Below are 24,760 nucleotides of genomic sequence, written 5' to 3' on the forward strand. Positions count from 1 at the left end.
TGTAATACACTGTATTTTTATATTTTAAAATGCTGACTCTGAGATTTTCTCAGTGTGGTGTCTATGCTTTTGCAACTGACTGATGTTAAGCGAGAGATGTTCTTGAGCTTCAGTCCTCCTGCCAGGAAGATCTGCCCGAGGTGACTGCACCGTGCAGGGTTTTCCCTGTCTTGCTGGTCTTTTGTCTTGTCCTGGGATTTTGCTTCTTAGCTGTTTTGGAGTTTCCCTGTTTACAGGAATTGGTTGACCTCCCTCTCCTGGGCATCTGAAGCCGGCAGGCCTTTGTCCTAGACTGTCTTTATGGTTTTTTGTACTTTCATTGTCTCATGCTGCTTTTGCCTGGAGGGCAAACTCTGGCAGAAGGGCCACCCTGAAGAACACTTGCTCAAATCAGTCTTGCCCAGCCAAAGCACGGACAGGGACCCACCTATGGGGTGTAGTCCAACTCCAGAGTGCCCTGGAGAAGGGTACCTTTAGCTACTGTGACAGCCCCCCACAGCTGAGCTATCCTGGCTTGCCCAGAATATGCAGCCCTTCAGCTAACTGTCCCCTGCAGCCCTGAGGAAGTTCTGCTTCTTTAAATCTCCTTCACTTCCACCCCTGCACAGTGAAGGTGGAAACAATGGCTGCCTTCACCTTTGTCAGGAGTGGGTTGAAATACTAGCTATCCTTAGAGCCAGGACCCAGGGATCCAAATTTGCTAATCAAAAGATGTGTACAGCAATAGGCCATGCTCACCCCTGTTATTGGGGGAGAGGATTTTTATGTCCCTTTATGTCACCAACATGTAGCCAGGAACTGAACCCTGTGGTGGTCTGCTGCAAGGGTGGGGATGGGTGCTGGTAGCCACTGTGAGGAGAGAGCAACTTACAGTTCTGGACTGTAATTTATCAGCTTCTTCCTCTGGCTCTTCCCTGGATTCTGTACTGTGTTCTTCTGGCCTCTGGAATTTAAAATTCCTTGTTTCAGACAGTTCCTGCCTGTTTAATAGTAGTTTTGGTGGAAGGACTGAGTCCTAGAGCTCCCTACTCCACTATATTACCCACCGTATTACCTCACTAATTTCTGTTTCAATCTTTATTGTTCTGTTGCTGTACTTATTTTAGGTAACTTCTTTTCTTGGTTTTTAAGTTGAAAATTTAGTTTACTTTTATTGTTTAATTTTCATGACATAGGAGTTTAGGGATAGAAATTTCCTCTGATCATTGATTATGTGTGTATATATATATATACATATATATCTCATAGAACTTGATAATATAGTATTTTATTATCATTATTTTCCAGACATTCTGTAATTTCTGTTTGCATTTTACCTTTTACACAAAATTTTCTTTCTTTTTATTTATTTATTTATTTTATTTTATTTTATTTTACATGGGCAGGCACCAGAAATCGAACCCGGGTCCTCAGGCATGGCAGGCAAGCATTCTTACCTGCTGAGCCACCATGGCCCACCCCACAAAATTTTCTTAATGGACAGTTTTTAGGTTTCTATGGCATGACCCTTTTTATTCTTTTGCTTTCATTTTTTGGCATCTCAAAGTCTGTTATTATTTATATATTTCTGTGTATATCTCTTGCCTTGTTGTAGTTTCTGTCTTTTAGAATTATAAAATATTCTTATTTGTCTTGTTTAATGCATTTTGGCCTGATCCTTCCTCATCTAATATTAGTTTGCAATCTCTGCTTCTGAATTTCATTCTGCTTATAAAGGTCTCCAGTAATAGGATTAAGACCTATTCTGATTCAGTGGGGCCACACCTTTACTGAAGTAACCTCATCAAAAGGTCCTATTTACAATGGGTTCAGACCAACAGGAATGAATTAAGAACATGTTTTCTGAGGTACATAGCTCTTAGCCATTACATCCCTTCCTTTTTTTCTTAATTATAAAATTTCTGAATAAAGGTGGTTTTCATATCTCTTTGGTTGAGTTTGGGATATTACATTACCATTTTCTTCTATATCAGAGTTGCTATTTTGGGGGAGAATTTCATCAGGTGAAATGTTTTGATTCATAGCTTTTTGCTTATTATTTTATTTTATTTTTTTCTATTCTAGCTATTTTATGGAACACTGTTCTGTTAGTTTAGTGATGTGCTGATTATATTTCATAATGTATGCTATTGTTGGTGATGGAATGAAGAGGAGGGAATGACTGTGTCTTGTTTTGTTCTTCTCCAGGATCATTACCTTTTGTCTCTTAATTCCTTTTCTTCACTGCCACATTTCCAAAGGGTACCTCACCTTCACTATTATTTGATTTTCATTTAGAAATAATGTTTTTTTCAGGTTGCCACTCCTGTTCCTGCTCATTTTCAAGCCCCTTCACTTTCTCAGGTCTGTGTTCAGTGTTTTGGCACTTATGCTGGACTTTCTCCTAGTGGAGGTGATTTTGTTAATTTCATCCAAGTCTTATGCCCCATTTTCCTCTTCTTCATGGAAATCTTTTACATTTCCCCCCCATTCTTTGCACTCCATTCTTATAGGTGAAAGCAAGGGGTTTGTTGGAATTTGGTGTTTTGTTTGACCTGGACTTAAAGGTAATTTGAAGATTGTGGTATTCTCTGGGTCCAAATAATGTTGACTAGTAATGCTGAATGTTGGGTCATGTGATTTTCATTTGTGCTCCTTGTTGATTTTATTATTTTTGAGTGGAGGAAGATGAATGTAGAGAATCAGAATCAAGTAACGAACATTATCCTTCAGTCCAAGATATTCCTACATTCTTTCTTAAATCCACTTCAATAAGGATTTAGTCCCATCTAGCCACTTGCTGTAGTTTGTTAATGCTGCCAGAAATACAATATACCAGAAATGGGTTGACTTTTATAAAGAGAATTTATTAAGTTATAAATTTACAGTTCTAAGGCCATAGAAATGTCCAAAAGTTATCCAAGGAAAGGTACCTTGACTCAAGAAAGGCTGATGGATCCAGAACACCTCTGTAAGCTGGGACAGCATGTGCTGGCATCTATTGGTCCTTTTGGTTTCAAATAGCTTTCCCGGGGACATTTTCTTCCTGCAACTCCAAATGTCTCTGTGTTGGCTGTGAAGCCTTTTCCAAAATGGTTCCCTTTTAAAGGACTCTAATAAGTGACCCACCTTGAATGGGTGGAGACACATTTTCATGGACACTACCTAATCAAAATATCCCACCCACAATTGGGTGGGTCACACCTTCATGAAAACAGCTTAATCGAAAAGATCAAGCTATATTTTATACATTTTCTTCACATGGTTTCCAGGCTACTAAACTATCTAGGTGTTTTTCTGAATAATGGGTTGCTACTCAGTCTCCTTTCTGGGTTCTATTCTTCTTTATGACTTCTTCAAATAGGCGTATACAGATAAATGCCAATATATGTTGATGATTTCCAAATTCATCTTCAGCCCAGATAAACTCCAGATTCATATATTAACCTGCCAGTACATCATCTCTATTAAGATATCTAATAGATGAGAGAATGAATGTACAAAGGGACAAAGGTCAGATCATATGTAAAAGTTTAACTCTGACTCAAAACTTTGAAGCAATCAATACAGAAAGCTAACCTCTGAAATAATTGGCCCCAAAGCATCACTGGTCAATGGCTGCTAGGTTCCTTAATTTTTGCCCTAACTTCCAACTCAGAACCAACCAAAGAAAACAAAATATACTCCCCAAACCAATCACATAAGGTTCTCTGCTTCTAGTTAGCCTGCCTGTAGCTTCCCCATGCCAACAGTCTTCTAATCAGAGAATATATGAAGCTTTCTATTTTTTTCAGTATAAAGTTTTTCAACTCCCCTACCTACCTTTGAATCTTGGACAAATGCATGTGATGCTGGCTGACTTTTTGCTATAGCAAGCTCTGAATAAGTACCCATGCTTGTTCTTATTCGGGTGCCGTGCTGGTTTGAAACTGTTATGTACTCCAAAAAAGGCATGTTCTTTTAATCCTATCCAATTTTGTGGGGGCAGCCATGTTCTTTTAATCCTGGTCCAATATTGTAAGGTGGGACCTCTTGATTAGATTGTTTCTGTGGAGATCTGACATGCTCAATTGTGGATGTAACTTTTTGATTAGATAAGACATGTGACTCTGCCCATTCAAGGTGGGTCTTAATTAGTTTATCTGAGACCTTTAAAAGGAGAAACATTGTGGAGGGAGCTCACCCAAATGTTTGGAGATGCTTGGAGACAGAAATACAGAGAGGAGGCCACTGCTTCCTCTGAGGAGGAGCTGAAAGCATTGAGACCCAGCAGCAAAGGGCTAGCAGACATCGCTGTGTATCTTCCCATGTGACAGAAAATAAGCCTTTCTTGTGTGAAGGTATTCTCTTGTTGATGCCTTAATTTGGACATTTTTATAGCCCTAAAACTATGAAACTTTAACTTAATAAATCCCTTTATAAAAACAGATCCATTCTTGGTATAGTGAGTTCTAACAGCTTCAGCAAACTTAAACATGTGGTTTTCGTTTACTTCCGCATAGTTACTTCAAAATTAACATGTTCAAAACTGACCTCTAATCTTCCTTCCTAAGAGGAAGTTTTACACTTCTCAGTTGATGGAAACTCTTTCCTGAGTTCAGGGTTAAATCTTTGGCATCCTTGATTCCTTGACTTTTATTTTAACCAGCCTCCCCAGCTCCCATCCATTCCATGCAGAAATCCAAGGCATTGTCATCTCTTTTCTGGTTTACTTCAATAGCTTAACTGGTCTTTCTGCTTTCACCTTTGTCCTCTACTGTCTATTCTCAACCAATAGCCAGAGTGCTCCTTTATAAATGTGAGCCAGAGCATGTAACTAGTCTGCTCAAAATCCTCCAGTGACTCCCATTTTATTTAGAATAAGAGCTAAAGTTCTCACAATGAACTAAGGGTCTTAAGTGATTTCACTCAATCCTTCTATGTGTTAACTCTTTGAACTTATCTCCTACTCTCTTGTTCTGCTATAGCCACTCTGGCTTCTTTACTTTTTCTTGAAAACATGGAACATTCTCTTATCTCAATGTCTATTATTTTCCTTTACTTGGAACAGTCCATAAAGCTAACTCTGTTATACCCTTCAAGTCCTTACTCAAATGTCACCTTTTCAATGAGATCTAACTTGAGCACCCTAACTAAAATTGCAGGTGACCCTCTTTCCACTTTGAATACTCCTCAACCTGTTTGGCTTTTGCTACCACAATAATTGTTTTCTAGCATATTATATATATTTACTTGTTTATTGTGTTTGTTGCTCAATCAATGTTAATGGATAATGATGATGATAACATATATTAATTATATATATATTTATTATTTGAGAGTGAGTGTGTAGGTGTGTATGTGTATGAAAATGCCTAGTCTTATTGTCATTATCAAAGCCAGTTCTAGAACCTAGTTTTTGTATGTTGTATGGTGGGGGCCACATTTCATTCTTTTTCCATGAGACTATCCCCTCATTGCTGCATTATTTGTTGAATTTTTTTTTCTCGGAAGTACATAGGCTGGGAATTGAACCTGGGTCTCCCACTGAACTACCCTTGCACCTCTTAGAATCTAGTTTTTAAAGACACCTCTTTCGATTGGATTATATAGTTCTAGTGACTTTAAGTCAGCTCACTAAACAGAAGAAGTTCACATTTAGAAAGCAAGAACAATATAGAAATATACACATACTTTTATCTGTTTGCCTGTTTGTTCATTATGTGAAACATCTTTTAAAAAATTCCTAACTTCAATAAACATTACTTGGATTATGGGCTTCTTTGATAATGTACTTATGTATGATATGATCTATTTCTGACATTATTTCCCTGTAATAGTTTCAACTCAAAATCTGAAAACAGCTCAGTAATACAATTTGGCACTTACTTTTCTAAGGCATTTGTTAAAAAGCCTAAAGCTCCTTTTCACTGTGGGATTGAACAAAAAATGACTGGAACCAGGCATGATGTTGACTATCATCAGTGTTCTGCAGAGAAAGTATAAACCTGATTCAAGCTGCTCAACCCAAAGCACAAGAAAATACTATATCTTTTTTTAAAACAATAACAAAAGATGATGTTGTAGAAATAAAATTTAAATTGGCCACTCCTTTATTCTTATATTTCCAGATGCCTATTGAAAATTTCTATGGAGTGAAATTTCATGTTACCTCAAATTGGAAACATCTGATCCCAATTTTTTTCTTTATACCAGTGGCAAACTGGTGATCCACGGCACTACACAAATTTCTTTGTGAATGTATGTATGTATGCAAATGTGGACAGTGATTTTTGCTTTAATTGAATCTGAATGTCTGTACATGGAGTTCACACACCAGTTAGTCTTTGTCTCATCCTACTGTTCCTCCATCACTCTCATTTTGTTCCTTTCTCTTACGAAGATTAGTTGAGTTGTTGAGGTGAATTCAAATTTTGCTTGTGGGAAAAGTGAGAAAAATGAGGTTGGTGGCATCAGGGTATTCTTTGACTTGGGTTTTCTAGAAATTTCATGTAAGCAGTGCAGGTAAGACTTTTTTTCTTTTTCCTTGAAAAAATCATCATAAATTCTTATAGCCTGCAGTTCCAGTCAGGATTTAAATAATTCATTTTAATCTCCTGGCCACTAAAACAAATACTATGCAATGGGTTGGCTTAACAAGAAGAATTCATTGGCTCACAGCTCCAGAGGCTAGAAGGCTTGCCTCCTCCTGGGGTTATCTTCTGGCTGGTGGGCAATCTTTGGATTCCTTGGCATTTCCATCACATGGCAATACACATGGAAACATCTTCTCATTTCTCTTTTGGGTTCTGTTGACTTCCAGCTTCTGATTGCTCCCGTGGCTTCTCATTTTTTGTTTCCAGTTCTGTCTGCTTATAAAGACTTTACCATTTTGGATTAAGGCCCACCTTCACTCAGTTTGGACACACCTTAACTAATAACATCTTCACATGTCCTATCTACAAATGTGTTCACACCTACTGGCCAGGGATTTGGCACCGAAACATGCCTTTTGTAGGAGACATACTTCAATCCTCAACACATGGAAACTCTTCACAGAAACTCAGATCCTTTTGGGTATTTTTTTTTTTCCCTAGTAAGACTAATTATTATGAAAAAGAACTATTGTGAGACAAGGATAGGATAGAATGTAGAATAACTTCTTTTTCCTTAGTTCAGGTGGGAATGTTTTCTCCTTTGGAAAACAGGTCTTTGTAGCTTACCCTGCCAGCTGTTTTTAATCATATTACCAGGCTGCTATCAAGTGGGTAAACTCCCCAGAGTTGACTCATGAATTTGATGGTACGCTGTCAACAGCAGCTCTGAGCTGCAGCTTACCCCTTATATTCAAGCATAAATACTGTGTTATATGCTTTGGGAAAAAAGCAGATTTTGTCAACATTTGTAAACTCTACAATTATTCCTGTTCTGTTTTTGTACATCCAGAGCTGGAGCCAAAAGGCATTAAAACTGGGTGAAAACAAAAATCTCAGTAAAAATAACGGATTGAAATATCCATTTAAGAAATCTCAGTCTTCATACTACTCCCCCTGATTTCTTTCTTTGGAAGTTTCAGTAAAATATTTTACATTTTGTTGATATATGCATGTGTGTGTATTGCTGAAGCTTGGTTGAATTCAAAATTTGTACTGAATAAACCACTTGTTAACTTTGAGGATAATTCACTTTTACATATTCAAGTCTGACTTAGAAAAGAAACAACATCAGCATCTCTGAATTAAAGTGTGATTCAGAGGAGTTACACCTTGTGAAATTCTGGGAATATTTTAGTGAATTTATTTGACGTATTTTCTTTCTTATTTACACTAGAGTGTATTAAAATGGTATCCAATAAAGTCTCAAAAGAGTTCTTTCAATTAGTGTCATATAAAAATTCTATGTGATAGGAAAGCTCTATATAATAGTGTATTTGGTAGTTTTTTTTTTAATACTCAAAAGGACCATTTATTTTAAATGTAGATAGTATCATAATTCATCAGTCTTTTTTCTTTAGTAGCACATATGATTGATGTTATCTTTTGTTTAGATAAGATATGATGATATTAAATGTTTCATAGGATTGTTATAAGGTATTAAATAAGTTAATATATGAAGTAATATAGAATAGGGCCAGGCAATTAATATGCCAGACAAATATGAGCAATAACTATAATCCACCAAGGAACAATATCACCTTTGAAGAAAAATGCTTTATTAATATGCACTTTTTTTATGGTACAATTTTACAGGTGCTATTCTGGCTGTCAGGATGAAGCCATTCTTTTCTACTTACATTACAGTCACATTTGAAGAAACCGATGGGACAGCTCGCAAGTTGGCTTCATCACAGGCAAGTTCTAGACCTTGGCAAAGACACTGCATGGGCACGGAACCAGCCACTGAATAAAGAGGAGGTAGTAAGAAATGATAACAGTGAGAGGCCAGGAAGAGGAGGGTAATGAAAATGAAATGAAAAGCTATGAGAAAATTATTTAGAACAATATATGTCATGGTTTACCAAAGACATTTGGGTCATACTTCAAGTTTTCTTATTTTTCTTTTGATTTAACCAACAACGATGCTAGAGTATTAACATTTGGAAGCATATACCTCTACCAGTCCATGCCTTTTTTTTTTTTTTTTTAATAGCAGGCTGCTCTTCTCCTTTTCTTGCAAAACGAGTGAAATCATCTGCACTTACTGACCCTGGGGCTGTGGCTATGACCAAGACTAACATAATCATGTGTGGTGAACTTTGATGTCCATATCAAAGCTGCTATTTAAAAGCAAAATATTTATTAATACATAATCTAAACCTTTAATGGAGCACAAAATCATTGTTAACTCACGTCAAAGAGGAGAACTAATCATTATTGATAGAATGTTGTGTTCTTTTTTCCTGAAAAATTCGGGAGTTCTTCAAAGGATTTTGATGGGCTTGCAATTTTATAATCTTCCTTTGGCTAATGTAAGGATATAAGAGGGTCTAAAATGTCATTTATGGGATTGAACATGTCTGCACAGCCATCTTATTGTCACCTGTGGGGCTTGGGAAGAGAGAGAGGATGGGCTGCTTGCCTCTGGTCATCTCATGGGGCTGTGGTGATATTCCTAAGGATGTGATTCAATGTTAATAAAGTCTATTAGGGGGCGGGCAATGGTGGCGCAGTGGCAGAGTTCTCGCCTGCCATGTTGGAGACCTGGGTTCAATGCCTGGTGCCTGCCCATGCAAAAAAAAAAAGTAACTGAATGAAATCTATTAGGGCTTCACAGCGACATGTTCATATAGTTAACAAGTGTAATAGGATTATCATCTAGTATTATGATTCTCACCCTGATGAAGAGCGATCAATTACGGAGAAGAATGAGGAATGTTCCTTGTGCCTTACTTCTGGAGCCTTAAATTGCAGTTACAGGCTCACATGTCTACAGGGGCAGGCAGATAACACAAAAGAGAAGCAAAATAGGCCTACGCTGTGTCTAGATCTTTTAAAAGAACAACTAACTATTGACATCCTAGGATGGGGGTCTTGTGTATCCAAGTTTATTAACTTTCTAAGAGACCATAAATACAAAGATTTACATTTAATTACCTATTTATAATAATAATACTAGCTAATTTTAAATGCTTCAAAACATCATAGGACAAAAACTTCTATGAGGATTTCTGCTTGCAAGCTTCCAGTTTTTGACATTTAAGTTGAGCTTCCAACGATTAGGCAAGAGTCTCAATGGCAAAGTAAAGACTCCTGTGACAAAGCTGGTGGGACAACGATTAATGAATGTAGTTGGCCAGAGGCTTTGAGCTAAGTGTCTTTGTACTCAGATGTGGGGGGATTGGTGTTCTTTCTTCACAGGCTCCTTTACGGGGCTACAAAAGATCAAAATCATAACTTAGGTTTTGCGCTTTATGTAAACAGAATATTTGTCAAGAGCTTTAAAACAGTTTATGGCCGTAAATACCTATTTTGGCTATGGAACTCAGAAAACTGGTTCTATTTTTGTAAATCAAACTAATCTCTAATATGTGAGCCTATGTTTATATTGTGGGGACATTATGGTGAGAGCTGGAAAGGAAGATGGAGCCATTGAGAGTGAGTAGAAGGACAGGAAGAGAGAGAGGACAGTAAAAAAACAATAATTCCAATTTTTTTCCCCCATTTATATGGACTGAATTAAATAATCCATATATGTTGAATACAGTGTTATTTGTAATAGAGAAGAACAACTAAATACCCAACAACGCAGAAAGGGAAAAGTAAGTTGTGTCACTTACAAAATAGGCAATATTGTAAATATTTTAAAAGAGGTGGCAGTAACATGGATACCTGATTATGCTAAAATACTAATTGTAAATGTGATACCAATGGCTTGTATAGGATATTTCAACTATGTCAAAATATCCAAATTTCTGTACTTTCCAAATCTCTCGTTTAAACTTTATTAATATGCTGGTTAATATTAGATATTATATTTTACATGACATTGCTCTTAAATTGACTTTATATTTTTTTATCCAGCCAAAAAGATCTAGACATGCTCATGAGTCTAATGTCTAATAAGTCCCTATAATAATGTGATTCAAATGTAATCATTTGGAAAACCTGTTTCATCCCCAAATTTGGCACTACACTTTCCAATCCATTTTTCCACTGAAATCAAGTTTGAAAAAAAGATTATTAATCAATTATACTTCCAGAATTGTCTTTAAAGAATTCTAATTTAAAATTCTGTATCTGTTCTTTATCATGATGTACTGATAAAAGAAACCACCACTATATATATATTTTTTTGTATGCTGTATGGTGGGGGTTGCTTTTCATTGTTTTTTCCATATGAGTATTCTCCTATTGCAGCACCATTTGTTGAATCTTTGTTTGGGTAGTGCATAGGCCAGAAATCGAACCTGGGTTTCCCACATGGCAGGCTAGAATTTTACCCCTGAACTACCCATGCACCGTCTCCTCTCTATTTATTTTTGCATGGGTAGGCACTGGGAATCAAGGGGTCTCCAGCATGGCAGGCTGAGCCACTATTGCTCCACCCCTCCTCTGTATTTTTTGATACATCATTTATTATGTAGATCCATTCCTCTATAAATACACTTGTGACAAATTCTCCCCAGGCCTCAGACTTAGGGAAAAAAATTATTTCTCTTGCAGAATTGGTATGTTTTTCACCCCATTTGTGTGTTTTTGCTTTACCAATCAAATTATTAAAGTTATGGAACCCATTATATTTCTCTTTTAAACTAATGAATGCAAGTGCAGTACTCAATCGCCAAACTTTTCTCAATGAGGATTTCCTTATATAGTTTTTCTTCTTCCTCGCCCCTTCTACTCATCACTTGGTATTTGTCTTTTATATAATGTTAAGTCTGTTGGTAGCCATATGGCTAATGTAAGCCACATAAAAATACTTTTGGGAATAAGGTGAGTTATTAAAAAGTCCTGTTAAATTTAAGAAATGAGGAGAAAACCATATGTAATAAAACAGAAGAAAATAATTACACTTGAAGATAAAGTAGCCTGATCCATGAATTCTTTTGCATTATATTAATAGTTAAATTATATTTGTTAGCTATTTTATTACCTAGAAGCTTGAACTATTTAATGATCAAATAATTTGGTGTCCATAGTCTTGGAGACAGGCATGATATTGAGACAGAGAACTGCTGAGTGACCTGTGAAGCTCTCCAGAGGGATGTATTATCACCTGAAATTGGGAACTATTAGTGCTTTTATTACTCTCCTTTGAATGATGAAGACAAAAATTACTAAAACATAAAAATGGCAGACTTTACAATTTGTAGCAGAACATAAAGGAAAATACTTAGCAAAGGATTCTTCTACCCAAGCCCTGCTTTCAAACCAAGGTTTTGAAAATTACATCAAGGCACAGATTAATATTTGCACAATTCATTAGATTAGAACTGTTTTAATACAGAATTATTTCTCATAGATCTTGCTGATATAAAATGTAGAGTTAATCTCATGGTTATGCTTCCTCTTCTAACCTTTCCAGTATTTTTGAAAATTTTAGGTATATGATTAAAAATAACAGGTTGTAATTAATGAAGATTTCATACTTCTAAAACATAGCTCAGTCCCCAGGAAATTTCTCACTCGCAAAAATATCAACACAACTTCTCCGTTCTTCTATTTTCTCAGTTTCCTTTACATCAGAGTTTATAAGATTGTCAGTGACTATGAAAAGGGGGCTTACACAAAATAGCAACCCTGATTGTTACAAATTTTGCTCACAATAATACCTAGGATGATTTATTACTTTTATACCTAAAGTTATTTAAAAACAAAATTTCCAAATTAAGTCTGCATCTCTAATGGGAATACAAACTAGACAACTGTAATTTATCTTTTTTTAAAAAAAATGGATATAACTTTAAAAAACTTGATGTCTTATTACAAAGTCACGGTAAAGGAGATTCAGCCCTTTGATTACTTACAGCATTCAAGTGTTTCTGCCTCAAAATGGTACAGGGAAGTCATTTTGTAGAAATTTGCAAAATATTTCTCAAGTTGCAGAGACCATCCGTGGTTGTCTCCTAAAATAAAAATCAGATAACAGAAAAATTCAAGAAAATAGAAATGTTCTGGTGTGTTGGAAAAAGTAGGTCCTTTCTTTGAAATATACAGTGATATTCAGACAGTGAGATAAGCATCATTTGGGAATATGTTAGAAATGCGAATTTCTAGGCCCTTCACCTAGATATTCTGATGTGGTAGATCTAGGATGGGTTCCCCTAGTCTCTATTTTTCAGAAGCATTACAGGCAATTCTGTGGAAGTAGTGTTTGGACCATACTTTGAGAAACAGCACTTTAGACATATTGATATACATCAAACTGTTCTTAGCATTTTAATTAGGATTTTAAAATTATTCTTCAATCATTAAAACTGATGCTGGAGATATATTAAAATGAATAAATGGTCATGATGCATTGTTAAGTAAAAGGAAAACAAATCAACATGACCAGCATGATTTCATTTCTGTTAGAAAATATCTATGTGTGCATTTAATACATATATATGTTTATGTATACATATCTACACATATGTTTATATTTGTATACATAAACACACACACACAGAGAAAGAGAGAGAGAGAAGGGCACCAAAGGGTTAATAGTGATTATCTTCTGGGTGCTTATATATGTTCTCATCTATACCCCCTGATTTTTATATTAATCTCCTGTATTGCTTTTTTGTTTTTTGTTTTTTTTTTTGCATGGGCAGGCACCGGGAATTGAACCCAGGTCTCCAGTATGGCAGGCAAGAACACTGCCTGCTGAGCCACTGTGGCCTGCCCTGTATTGCTTTTTATAAAAGCAGACAAAATGGTAAAATCTTCACTTTGGAGAAAAAACAATTTTTTTCCTTACAAAATTCCTCACGACCCTAATTATTTTAAAACATATCAGACAATGAAGCCAGTTATGCGATGGAATGAACTAGTGAATGGAGGTGTAGGCTCAGCTTCCCTGAGATGTTTGCAAAAGGGACAACCCTTCACCTCTGGGAGGATTTGAATGTGATCCTCTTCAGAGGTTCTAAAAACTTTTTTTTTGTAATGGTGCCAGGATTATTTAAGGATGCACAAACATATAAACAGATGATAAAAATAATGAATGCTTGTCCTATTTCTGTTGACATTAAACCTAAAATTAATTTTGTAAATTATTCTTGCCATATATGTATAATCTGAATATGAGATTAGTTCAGATTTTGCAACCTTGTTCGGCGACATGGATTTGGTGAAAGTGACTTTCCCGTACCCATGGTGTAGACTCCAAATGTTATCTCCAACTCCCACTACATGTAACATGCACACAGTTTCTCACAGTTACCTCAAGAGCAACATTTCCAAAATGGGGCTCATTTTTTCCTGTATAAACTTGCTACTTCTAAATTCTCTGGGATTGTGAATGGTCTCCACAATCTATCAAGTTGTCTCAAACAGAAAGGTTAAGTTTATTGGCACATGCTAATGCCTGATGAAACACAATTTGTGCAATTTCCCCCCCTTCCAGGTTCTTTTCTTAGTTTTCCACTGCTCATTATCTCTTCCATGAAGATTACATTTGGGAAAGAAAAGGTAATTTAGCATAAATGCTAAATAGGCTTGTATAATTAGACTTCCTTTTAAAAGTCCCACTAAAGGTGAAAAATTGGAAAGAAGATAAGTTATTTAAACATTATATTTACAACAGTATCCTTCCTTTAGCCTTTCTCATTAGTTTTAAAGTTTTTTTTTTTATAACTGAAGATTGCAAAATAAATTAAAGTAACAAATGATACCAGTATAAAATGGTAGTAATATAATGATAGCTCAGTTCAGAGGGAGATAGCTGATGGACTTCAATTTTACCAACTTCAGATGTTAGCAGTTGGGACACCAGAAGGGTACTCAGTAACTTGAAGGACAAAGGACATCACTCCAAGACAAGAAAATACTAGGAACCAATTCAAGATGCCTTCCCACACCTGAGATCATGAGGATGGCATCTAAGGCAGAGAAACAGAAGAGGGAGGAAATTTGAAAGTCTAAGTGTATGTAGTCAGTATAATATATCAAGACTGTGGTAGATTTTATCGATGCGTTCTCCTCCTGCATTCCATCCTCATTTTAGAATGCTTTCATGGTCTTTTAGAAGTTGTGATTCATGGTCTTTCGAAATTGTGACTTAAGTCTATGTCTTTCAGACTCTAAGCAGCTAGGGTTCTCTCTGTAGATAAGCCTTTACCAACTGCATTAACTCATGGGAGACTAGAAATTTCTAGAAACCAACCTCAAGGGTATCTTGTGGCAGTAGAGGCAGGTACAGGAGCCAGTTTTAGGGTTTCAACTTCACACATGTTAAGACATGATTCATAATAATAGCGGCATCACTGCAGATGCTTCTTGATCTTGGGCTTGCAATTATGGTGATATGTTTCTTGCTCCTGTATCCTGTTTCTATAGCCTTTACAATGATTCTATAAACACTCTATTAAAATCACATATGAAATCTTTTTTTAAGGGAAATACAAGCTAGAGCGGTTCCAAATATCTTCTTTCCATAAGGAGTTGTAGATAACAGACTTTCAAGGTGAGAAATATTGGGTTGGTTGTCTGACTTGTTTGATTTTGAAGATAATGGCAATTCTATTACCATTAACAAAATAGGACTCATAGTTTATGGCACACAGTGACAAAAGGTTTATTTAAATGATCACTTGTGGTTTTCTGGAATGAAGTGCTTCTCAGAAGGCTAAACTCTGGCAAAGTGGTTGCTGTGATAAATCATTAGAATGAAAACGAGAAGTTACAAGGTTTGTAGGGTGGGATGGCTATTTATGACTACCCTGGAGAGATTAAAGAAAGCAAATGACAAACACTGATAAATAACTTATCAGCAAAGAAGTACAGAGAACCAGGGAGCTTTCAAGACTATTCTTGTGGCCTGAGCTCTGAAGTAGATAAAATCAGATAGAATCTGAGCTCATGGGTTGATAAGTTACAATATAAGTTGAATTTACATTTTTCCATGTCTTTTAAATGAACCTAAGAATGCAGAGTTGGAAAGAAAGTAACCCTGTGAATTGTAATGGGACATTTGAGCATGTCCATTTTAATCTGAGTACCGTAAATCATCATCCCACTGAAGCCTTCTTGCCAGCAGAAACAGCTCCCTTTTCCATCTGTGGTAACGTTAGACCTAGTTTGCTTGGAGACACATTAGTTACTTCACTTGAGGTAAACAACTTGCCCATTCTCCTCAGGCCCTTTCATTACCATACTTCTTTACTTCCCAAATTACTATAAGTACAGTCAGATCCCAGCATGTCCCAGGTGACAAGTACATGTTGGACATAGGAAGACATTGACATACTATAAGATTTGGCTATTTTCTATATGCAGAAATCCAAGAAATTTTATTGGGAATGGATTTTAAGAGCTCTTGACCAGAAGGAAGGAATATAACTTTAGATTGGGAAAATATAATTAATATGGATTTCCTACTAGAGTGTCTGGATTCAGTATGCTGGCTCAAGTAGTTTGCTAGGTTATTGACTGAAATGACTTGGTCTGGGCTCAATGAACTTGAGAGGCAAATGCATATGGATATCGAGTCATCAAAAGGATAGATTATGAGAGATATGACTTGGACTGTATGACATGTCATGGGTACTGTAGATTGGCTTACTCATCTTCCATTCTACTTCCCTTCATTGGCGCATTCCCACACAGCAGAGACTGGAGAGTTTAGGATAATATTTTCATTTCCTTCAAGGCAGAATTTGAGATGCATTTACATGTGCTTTGATTGGCAGGAGAGAGGTAGAGGTAATTTTCTGCTACTGTGTAAGAAACAGAGATATAAGTGTTTAGAAGCATCTGTGGCAGTAGCAGGTTTGAACTCAGCATTTTAGGCATTACCAGCTTTGTGGGTGCCAAGAGGCAGTTGTGGCAGTGGTAGGGGCAGCAAGATTGGCAGTGGTGGTAGCTGCTGATTGAATTCCTAGATCGCAGCTATGGTACTATGCTCTTGGATCCAATAGCTCCAACGGGGGAACTGCTAGATCCCCTTCTTTTGAGAATTTTGCAAGGGTTTAATTCCCTGAATCAGTTTATGTATTAGTTAGGGTTCTCTAGGGAACAGAATCAACAGGGAACACTCGCAAATATAAAATTTTAAGTGTCTCAAGTAACCGTGGGAATGCAGAGTCCAAAATCTGCAGGGCAGGCTGTGAAGCCAACGATTCCAATGGAGGGTCTGGATGAACTCCACAGGAGAGGCTCACCGGCTGAAGCAGGAAGAGAGCTTGTCTCTTCTGAATCCTCCTTAAAAGGCATCCGGGGATTAGATTAAACATCACTCATTGCAGAAGACACTTCCCTTGGCTGATTACAAATGAAATCAGCTATGGATGCAGCTGACATGATCATGATTTAATTCTGTGAAATGTCCTCATTGCAACAGACAGGCCAGCACTTGCCCAACCAGACAAACAGGTACCACCACTTGGCCAAATTGACACATGAACTCGACATGACAGTTTCTTTCCATTTTACATACTTACAGTGGTTTCTATTTATTGAATTAAACTCCTGATAGATACAGGGACTGGTTGACTTGTTGGATTAAAATATGGTTTAACTATGGCCAGACATTAGTTACTTAATTTTGGAAGTTTAGGTGGAAGGTCATGAGAGAGAAAAAAAGCTGTGCATTGGGACGGTGTGATGGTGGCTCAGTGGCAGAATTCTTGCCTGTCATGCCAGAGACTGGGGTTTGGTTCCCGGTGCAAAAAAAAAAAAGGTTGTGCACTTTTCCTGAACTATGGGTTTCAGTGTAGTTTAGTTTTGTGATCCCACTACAGAAATGCTGGTGACAGTTTTCTGCATTTTCTTGAGTTTTTTGTATGGGTTCTGGGGATAGGGCCAGGAACCTTACAATTTAGTTCATCTTTCTCCTTTGTTGACAAGTTTTCAAGTTTATGACATTAGATTGTCCCCATTCTGCTTTTCTGGTGTGGCTGATTTTGTGGACTTTCTTCTTTTTGGGGGGTGGGGCAAGTTTTGCCTTTTAAGAATTGATTTATATGTTTAGATACATGAATAAAGGGTTCTGTAAGGGACCCGCCCCACTCCCAATCTTAACAGAGAAGTTGAATATTAACACTTGGAACCGAGAGAACTAATATTTAGCAAGTACCTACTGTCTCATACCATTATTTCTTCCTCATAGTAACTCTATTTGGTCATTAATATCATCTCCATTTACAGGTAGAAACATTGATAGTGAGAAGACTTGTTTGAATAAGAAAGAAAATGATTAAAAAAACCAAAGAATTAAAATTATAAAATTATTTTTATACTGTCTTTCCAGTCCCTTATATATTAGTTTAAAAAGAAATATTTTAAGCAGTTTATATTCTACCTATAGAATTCCAACTTTTGTGTGACACTGGCTTTAAGTATAGCTATTATTATTTGTTACCTATCTCTCTGTTGCCTATCTCATTTCCACATTGCTGATCTTACACCAGAAGTGTGTGAATTTATATAAAAATTTATTTAAATAATAGCCAGGAGCAATTATTAACTGAAGTTCAAGATCATTATCATTTTTATTTGTGGAGTAAAGGATAGCATTGCCAATCATTGAGGTATTAATAAAAACTACTAAGTAAATTAATTTTCTAATTTATGTTACAAATTGTCTTATATTTACAAATGTCATAAATAAAACATGTAAGTAAGATAAGCCATTTTGCTCTGGATGTTGAGGCATCGTTTATCCTTATAAACGTACACCACTATATAAACCACTAAAAGCAATGAAAAGTGGGCTTGCAGGGGTCTGAAATATGTCATCTTGCAGGCTGCCAAAGCCTTGTCTCACCTCGTGGGGGGAAGTGCACACCTCATATTCACGCTCGTGTTACTGATACATTCACCTATCCCTTAGAAAACCACAATGAAAGTTGGTTGAGGTGACACCTTCCAGGACACAGGGCTGTTTTGGGGCGATGGTGTTTCTCTGTTTCTTTGAAATTCATGGTTTGAAGAGGTTGGGTGACTACTTTTGGTGATGATTTTCTTTCCTTTTGGTCCTTAAGCAGGCCCTATATTTAACTGAGATTTTACAAAAGAACTATTTAATCTGCTACATTTTTACTACTAATACTGCAGTGCTTAAAATCACCGGCTTTGTGCCCTTCCCTAATCCTTTATCCCTCACCAACACTCTCGTCCTTTTTCTATTTTAAGGGATACCCTGTAGATGGCCTTAATCACAACATTTTAATCCAATTAATTCAAATGATATAGCTATTTATGTTTTTTCTCTTCTCTTCTCTTTCTTAATCCTACTCCCTTTCTCTACCTCTTCTACCTTCTACCTCATATGTATCTCATTGTACACACACAGACACACACACACACACACAAAGTGAGAGAAAAAAGAGGGAAAGGAGGAATAAGAGCAGGAATGTCAGGATGGATTAGGTAATTTTAGATTAGCAGAAAGAACAAGGTAAACCTGTTTAAACTTCCCAAATTTCAAAAAGATCTGTGAAGAGATCTTTTGATGTTGTTTTTTAATTTGTACATTTAATCATCATCATTGTCCACTCTAGGCATTCCTAAGTTATACCATTTCAGTCTTAATCCTTTATCTTTCCTTCTGGTTTCATATGTGCCCCCAGCCCTTCTCCCTCTGTCACATTCACATTCAGTTTCAGTCAATGTACTTGTCTTACTATGCTACAATCAAATAGTATTGTGCTATATAGTTCTGAATTTTTACACTCAGTCCTGCTGTGCAACCTGTATTTCTTCAGTTCCAATTGCCCAATCTCTACCCCATTTCTATCTCTTGATAACCTGTGTTCTTAACTGCAATTCTCCAATTTCATTCATTAATGTTAGTTCATAACAGTGAGACCATTCAGTATTTGTTTTTTTGTTTCTGGCTAATTTCACTCAGCATAATGTCCTCAAGCTTCATCCACTTTGTTACATGCTTCATGACTTTATTTTGTCTCATAGTTGCATAACATTCCATAGTCGTATATACCAGACTTTGGATTCTTTATCCACTTGTCTGTTGATGGACATTTTGGCTGTTTCCCTCTCTTGGCAATCATAAATAATGCTGCTATAAGCATTGGTGTGCAAATATCCATTTGCACACCAATGCTTATCCTCATGTTCCTTGTCCTCATGTTCCCTGAGTGGATAACTAGCAATGGGATTGCTGGATCACATGGTAACTCTATACTCAGCTTCCTGAGGAACTGCTGAACTGCCTGGCAGAGCGGTTGTACTATTTTACATTCCCATCAACAGTGGGTAAGTGTGCCTCTTTCTCCACATCCTCTCTAGCACTTGTTGTTTTGTTGTTGTTGTTGTTGTTTGATAGTGGCCATTCCAGTGGGTGTGAGATGATATCTCATTGTGGTTTTGGTTTGCATTTCCCTAATAATCAGTGAAGTTGAGCATCTTTTCATGTGCCTTTTAGCATTTGTATTTCCTCTTCTGAGAAGTGTCTTTTCATGTCTGTTGCCCATTTTATAATTGGGTTGTTTGTCTTTTTGTTGTTGAGTTGAAGAATCTCTGTATATTCTGGATACTAAACCCTTATCTGATATGTGGTTCCCAAATATTGTCTCCCATTGTGTAGGCCTTTTCACTTACTTAAAGAAGTTCTTTGATTTAATTTTGAGGAGTTTCCATTTATCTATTTCTTTCTTCAGTGCTTGTGCTTTGGGTGTAAGGTCTAGGAAACTGCCACCTATTATGAAGTTTATAAGATATTTCCCTACATTTCCTTCTAAAAGTTTTATGGTCTTAGCACTAATATTTAGGTCTTTGATCCATTTTGAATGAATTTTTGTATAGGCTTTGAGATATGGATCCTTTTTCCATTCTTTTGCATATGGATAGCCAGTGCGTTAAGCACCATTATTTGAAGAGGTTATTGAAGACATTTTTTTTTTTTTTAACATGGGCAGGCACTGGGAATCGAACCTGGGTCTCTGGCATGGCAGGCACGAACTCTGCCTGCTGAGCCATCGTGACCCACCCAAGATCTTTTCTTAAACAGAAAAGTTTTCAAACATGTAACATATTTAATAATAAGTTTTTACTGTTCTTTGTACCTTCCCAAAAGCATTTTCTTCTACTTTTCATTCATTATTTCCTCCCACCAGAAGGCAGGACTATAGAATGTAGGAAAAATAGCCCATATTGCAAAGTTGGAAAGTTAACATTTTTAAGAAAATAGCTTTTGGTATATGTGATTCTATATTTAATATCATTCATATTTTAAGACCCTGAAACAGTTTTTCATTTGATTGTAATTTAATATCTATCCCTCTGAAATTTGATTCTCTGATTTTTCAAAAGGAAACATAGGGTAGTGTGAAGAGCACTGTATTAGGAGAATATTGTGTCAGAGAACCTGCTTTCCAGTATGTATTGGTAGTGTTGTATAATCAACATAAATAAAAATACATATTTTTTACTAAAAAGATACATTGATAAAATGATGTAATGATGTTTGAATAAAAAATTAATGACAAAAAACAAGAAAAATCTTGGCTTTTATGGCTACCTAAGTTCAATAAATATTTACAGATTGAATGAATGAATGGGGTTCTGTTCAAAAAGACACTTCAAGAAAATCCAGTCTCCCTTATGTTAAAATAAAGGCTGTGAACTAAGCACTTGTCAAACACAGATTTCTAAGCCCTCCACTGGAGATTCTGATTTATTTGGTTAGTATGGGGCCCGGGAACCTATATTTCAATGAGTGCTCTAGGGGATTCTTAAAGCAAGGTTTTGGAAACACTGCATTATGGGATTTGCCCAACTCAGCTAGAGCCCTTCTCACACTTCAGTGAAAGAGAGATGCATTTAGTAACAGAAAAGTCCTGTTACTCAAATGGGGCTTATCTCTTTTCTCTGGTAATGTTGCTGATAGTTGACAGTCACGTAGCTCAAGATACTCAGATAAGATAAATGCAGTGGTACCCAATTGACTGGTACTTTGTTTACATCGCTCTTATGACACAATGTAATCTGCTTCATAATATGCTTATTGATGTACATGGTTTATCTTCTTACAGGGTATGGTAGGAAATAATCTACTGAACCTATGTATTTAATTAATTTATTTTTTTGCATGGGCAGGCACTGGAAATCGAACTTGGGTCTCTGGCATGGTAGGTGAGAATTCTACCTGCTGAGCCACTGGGGCCTGCCCTGAACCTGTGTATTTTAATATACCTCAGCAAGTATTAAGGTGCTTTTAAAAAATGTGTGAATACAGAGACTTATTTACCTAAGGCATGTTTAATATAGTTAAAATATGGCTTTATGAGCTCTCATTAGGTGTATACAATATATAAAATGTTTTAAAAAATTTCACCAAGTACTAAAAAATGTACTAAAAAATTAGTACCAAGTGATTGGTATAATTTAGTTTTATGGAAAAGTGAGATTTGACCTCTGCATCTCCCTTCTACAGTATTGTCTGACTCTCCTGCATTGGGAGACAAGGGTGAGGTTTGAGGTCTGAATGGCACTGGAAAAGGTCCAGGTCATGACGCTGTATCAGGCTTTACTCAAAAGTTTCCCAGATTCTCCTTGAGAAGAGAGTTCTCTGGTAAAATGTGCTTGAGGAATGCTGCATCCTATAGCCCACTTAGAAATTAATTACGCATGCTAGTATGATGAAATGAAAATTCTGGCATTAAAGACATATCTGTAATTTTATTTAACCCACTTTATATGACACCTATTAATACATTTTAGAAAGTGTTTACTCCCACATTTGCATAAAAGAATATCTGTCTAGCATCAGCATCATCCAGGAACTTGTTGAAAAGCAAAGTTTCGAGTACTAAATCAGAACCCCTGCAGGTGGGGTCCAGCAATACGGATTTTAGCAAGCCCTCCAGATGATCCAATGCCTGCTGAATTTGGAAACCTCTGATTTAGAATAAGTTATCATTTTCCAGGTGTTCTGAACAAAATGATCTCCGTCGAGAAGCGAATCATTTAAGAACTTTAACAGGTTAGATATTCACCTGGGATGTTTGTCAATGCAGATTTCTGGGCACAGCTAGCATTCCATACTAGCTTGGAATTGCTGAGGGGTGGGCCTAAACACTCAGCACCTTTAACCAGCCCTGCCCAGGTAACTCTGTTGCAAGTAGTCCTTGAAGCACACTTTATAAATGCTCCCATAGATTAGTAGGGGCAAGAATGCCACTCCCGGATTCCCTTGAGTTTGGATTTTGAGTAATCCAAAGTCGAGGAACTTGTACCTCTGTCAGAGAGGAGGCCAGAATAAATGAGGATGTGATGATGCTTATATATTTAATAGTCTGATCTTTTATTAAATGAAGGAATAAAAATGATAGGTTATAACATGCCTATGATTAATGAATAAACAGCTGATTAACCTATAAAGTTTGGAGTTATGCAAAGTGGAGCATTCCTGAGTCTCTCACATATTCACTTAACTTTCAGCATCCTTTCTTGGAACGTGGTGGAACATTGTTTGCTCAGAAAGCAATGCACCCCACAGGTAGAGGTACCTGTGGACATTAGAGTAAACCTTGGTTGGGATGAAACCTGGCCAGGCAGAGTGATTCATCAAATTAGCTTTGTGGTGCCTCCTTGAGTTTTAATGACAATAGCAGTTTGCTGGACCAAATGCATACAACTCTTTCTGGGTTTCGCATCCTTGGAGCTAACTCTTTGTAAAAATCATGGATTTGACATTACTCAGGATATCTTTTTTTTGAAGGAAATTATGGCCACTAATAAGCTGCCTTGTGTGCCCCATCTAGTAGGAAGTGTTCTAAGATGAAACTCCTTATGAAAGTAGCTTAAATATTATTTGAGCATTGTTGGATAAACACAGAGAAACATATTTGAGGTTAATATCAGGTCTGTATATTTAGGAAAGCCAAGGGTACAACTACTTAAACAATTATTGTTTTGAGAATAATAAGTAGAAAATCACTCATTAAAAAAAAATATGTAATGCATTATTTGCATGTTAAAGCACATACTTATGACCCATGTCACTTTCCCTCCTGTGCTTTTAACCTTAAAAAAAGCAAACCACCAACTTTAATGAAATATTCCAAAATGAGAACAGCTAAATTCTACCCCAAACTCTCTGGCAATGCAATCATTCTAATAGTTGTATAAAAAGCGGTATTTAGGAAATGATAGAATATTCAGTGTTCCAGAATTTTAAGTGCAGGGCCAATTAAAAATTAGAGGAGTTCTTGAAAGTTTCAAACATTCTTATAATCCTACTTTGAGCATTTATCATCATTATCACATCCGTAAGTAAATACCACTTTTCTAATTCTCATAGATTAGTGAGTGCCTAGGCAACGTAGGAAAATAATCTGCGGTATTAATGAAGAGACTTGGGCCAGGAAGGGAGAGTGGAAGGGGCTACTTTCTCTTCCTCCTCTGCAGGCTGAACCTAGGAGATATGACAAATTCTCCACACTTTTTTCTGGGCTCTGAGAGCAGGGGTGGCTGGGCTCTGTTGATAGGTAAAGCCCATAGGTGCAGCATTACTCACAGAATTGTTTACCCTGGCTTGACATGGAAGTGATAGAGTAGAATGGCTGTAGGACCTGGGCAGATGGACTTAAATATGGTCATTGACATTCTCCAGGGGGTCAGCCTGGGGCAGGAGTAGCTAAATGTTTCCTGTGAGCCCCAGTGTGCCAAGGATGTGGCCAGGAGAGGCAATGAATGTGACAGGGCCCCAGGCAGGTGTAAGAAAACAGAGTGGTGACCTAAGGTAGGGGACCAGATGGATTGATATACATCTCATTGGATGTTGTGACACCAGAAGGGCAGAGAACCAGGCTCTCCGTGCCTGACAGCCCCCACACAATGTTCTGATACGATACAGGCTGCTGAACTCAGTTGCAATCCCCAGGGATGAAGGAAGGACTGTCTTGGTTTAAGTTTCTACCACTTGGAAAGAACTGAGGCTTGCAATAGCAAAATCTTTCACCATAGAAAAATATGGGTTTATATTTCTCATTCACATGAGTATGTGGACTAACTCATATGCACCATGTGTGGTGCAGTCCTTCAATTTTCTGATCTTTGAAGGAGGAAAAAAATCTGCTTTTCTTTCGCATTGTTAAAAGGATGAAGTAAAGTAATATATAAAAAGTACTTAGTATAGTGCCTTATATATATAGTAGATGTTGTAAAAATATTTACTATTCTTATTACACTTTTCA

The 24,760-nt window shown here is 36.8% G+C and overlaps 1 protein-coding gene and 1 long non-coding RNA gene across 3 annotated transcripts in view; one reads left to right on the plus strand and one right to left on the minus strand.

The window, feature by feature from the left end:
* Positions 1 to 24,760, minus strand: part of RXFP1 (relaxin family peptide receptor 1) — a 113,377-nt gene that overhangs the window by 65,848 nt on the left and 22,769 nt on the right. Inside the window, exons 3-4 of the mRNA XM_077139555.1 lie at positions 12,425 to 12,523; positions 8,252 to 8,435 (exon numbers count right to left, since the gene is read on the minus strand). Of these exons, the coding sequence (XP_076995670.1) occupies positions 8,252 to 8,435; positions 12,425 to 12,523 (283 nt within the window). The remainder of the gene's footprint in view (positions 1 to 8,251; positions 8,436 to 12,424; positions 12,524 to 24,760) is intronic.
* On the plus strand, positions 13,224 to 22,987 carry LOC143666198 (uncharacterized). 2 transcript variants are annotated; one of them, XR_013167456.1, is made up of 2 exons: positions 13,224 to 14,072; positions 14,998 to 22,987. It is a non-coding gene; the product is annotated as an uncharacterized LOC143666198 (long non-coding RNA). The 2 variants fall into 2 exon arrangements; XR_013167457.1 differs by lacking the exon at positions 13,224 to 14,072 and adding an exon at positions 14,264 to 14,527.

This window comes from Tamandua tetradactyla, chromosome 22 (genome assembly GCF_023851605.1).
Source record: "Tamandua tetradactyla isolate mTamTet1 chromosome 22, mTamTet1.pri, whole genome shotgun sequence".
NCBI lineage: Eukaryota > Metazoa > Chordata > Mammalia > Pilosa > Myrmecophagidae > Tamandua > Tamandua tetradactyla.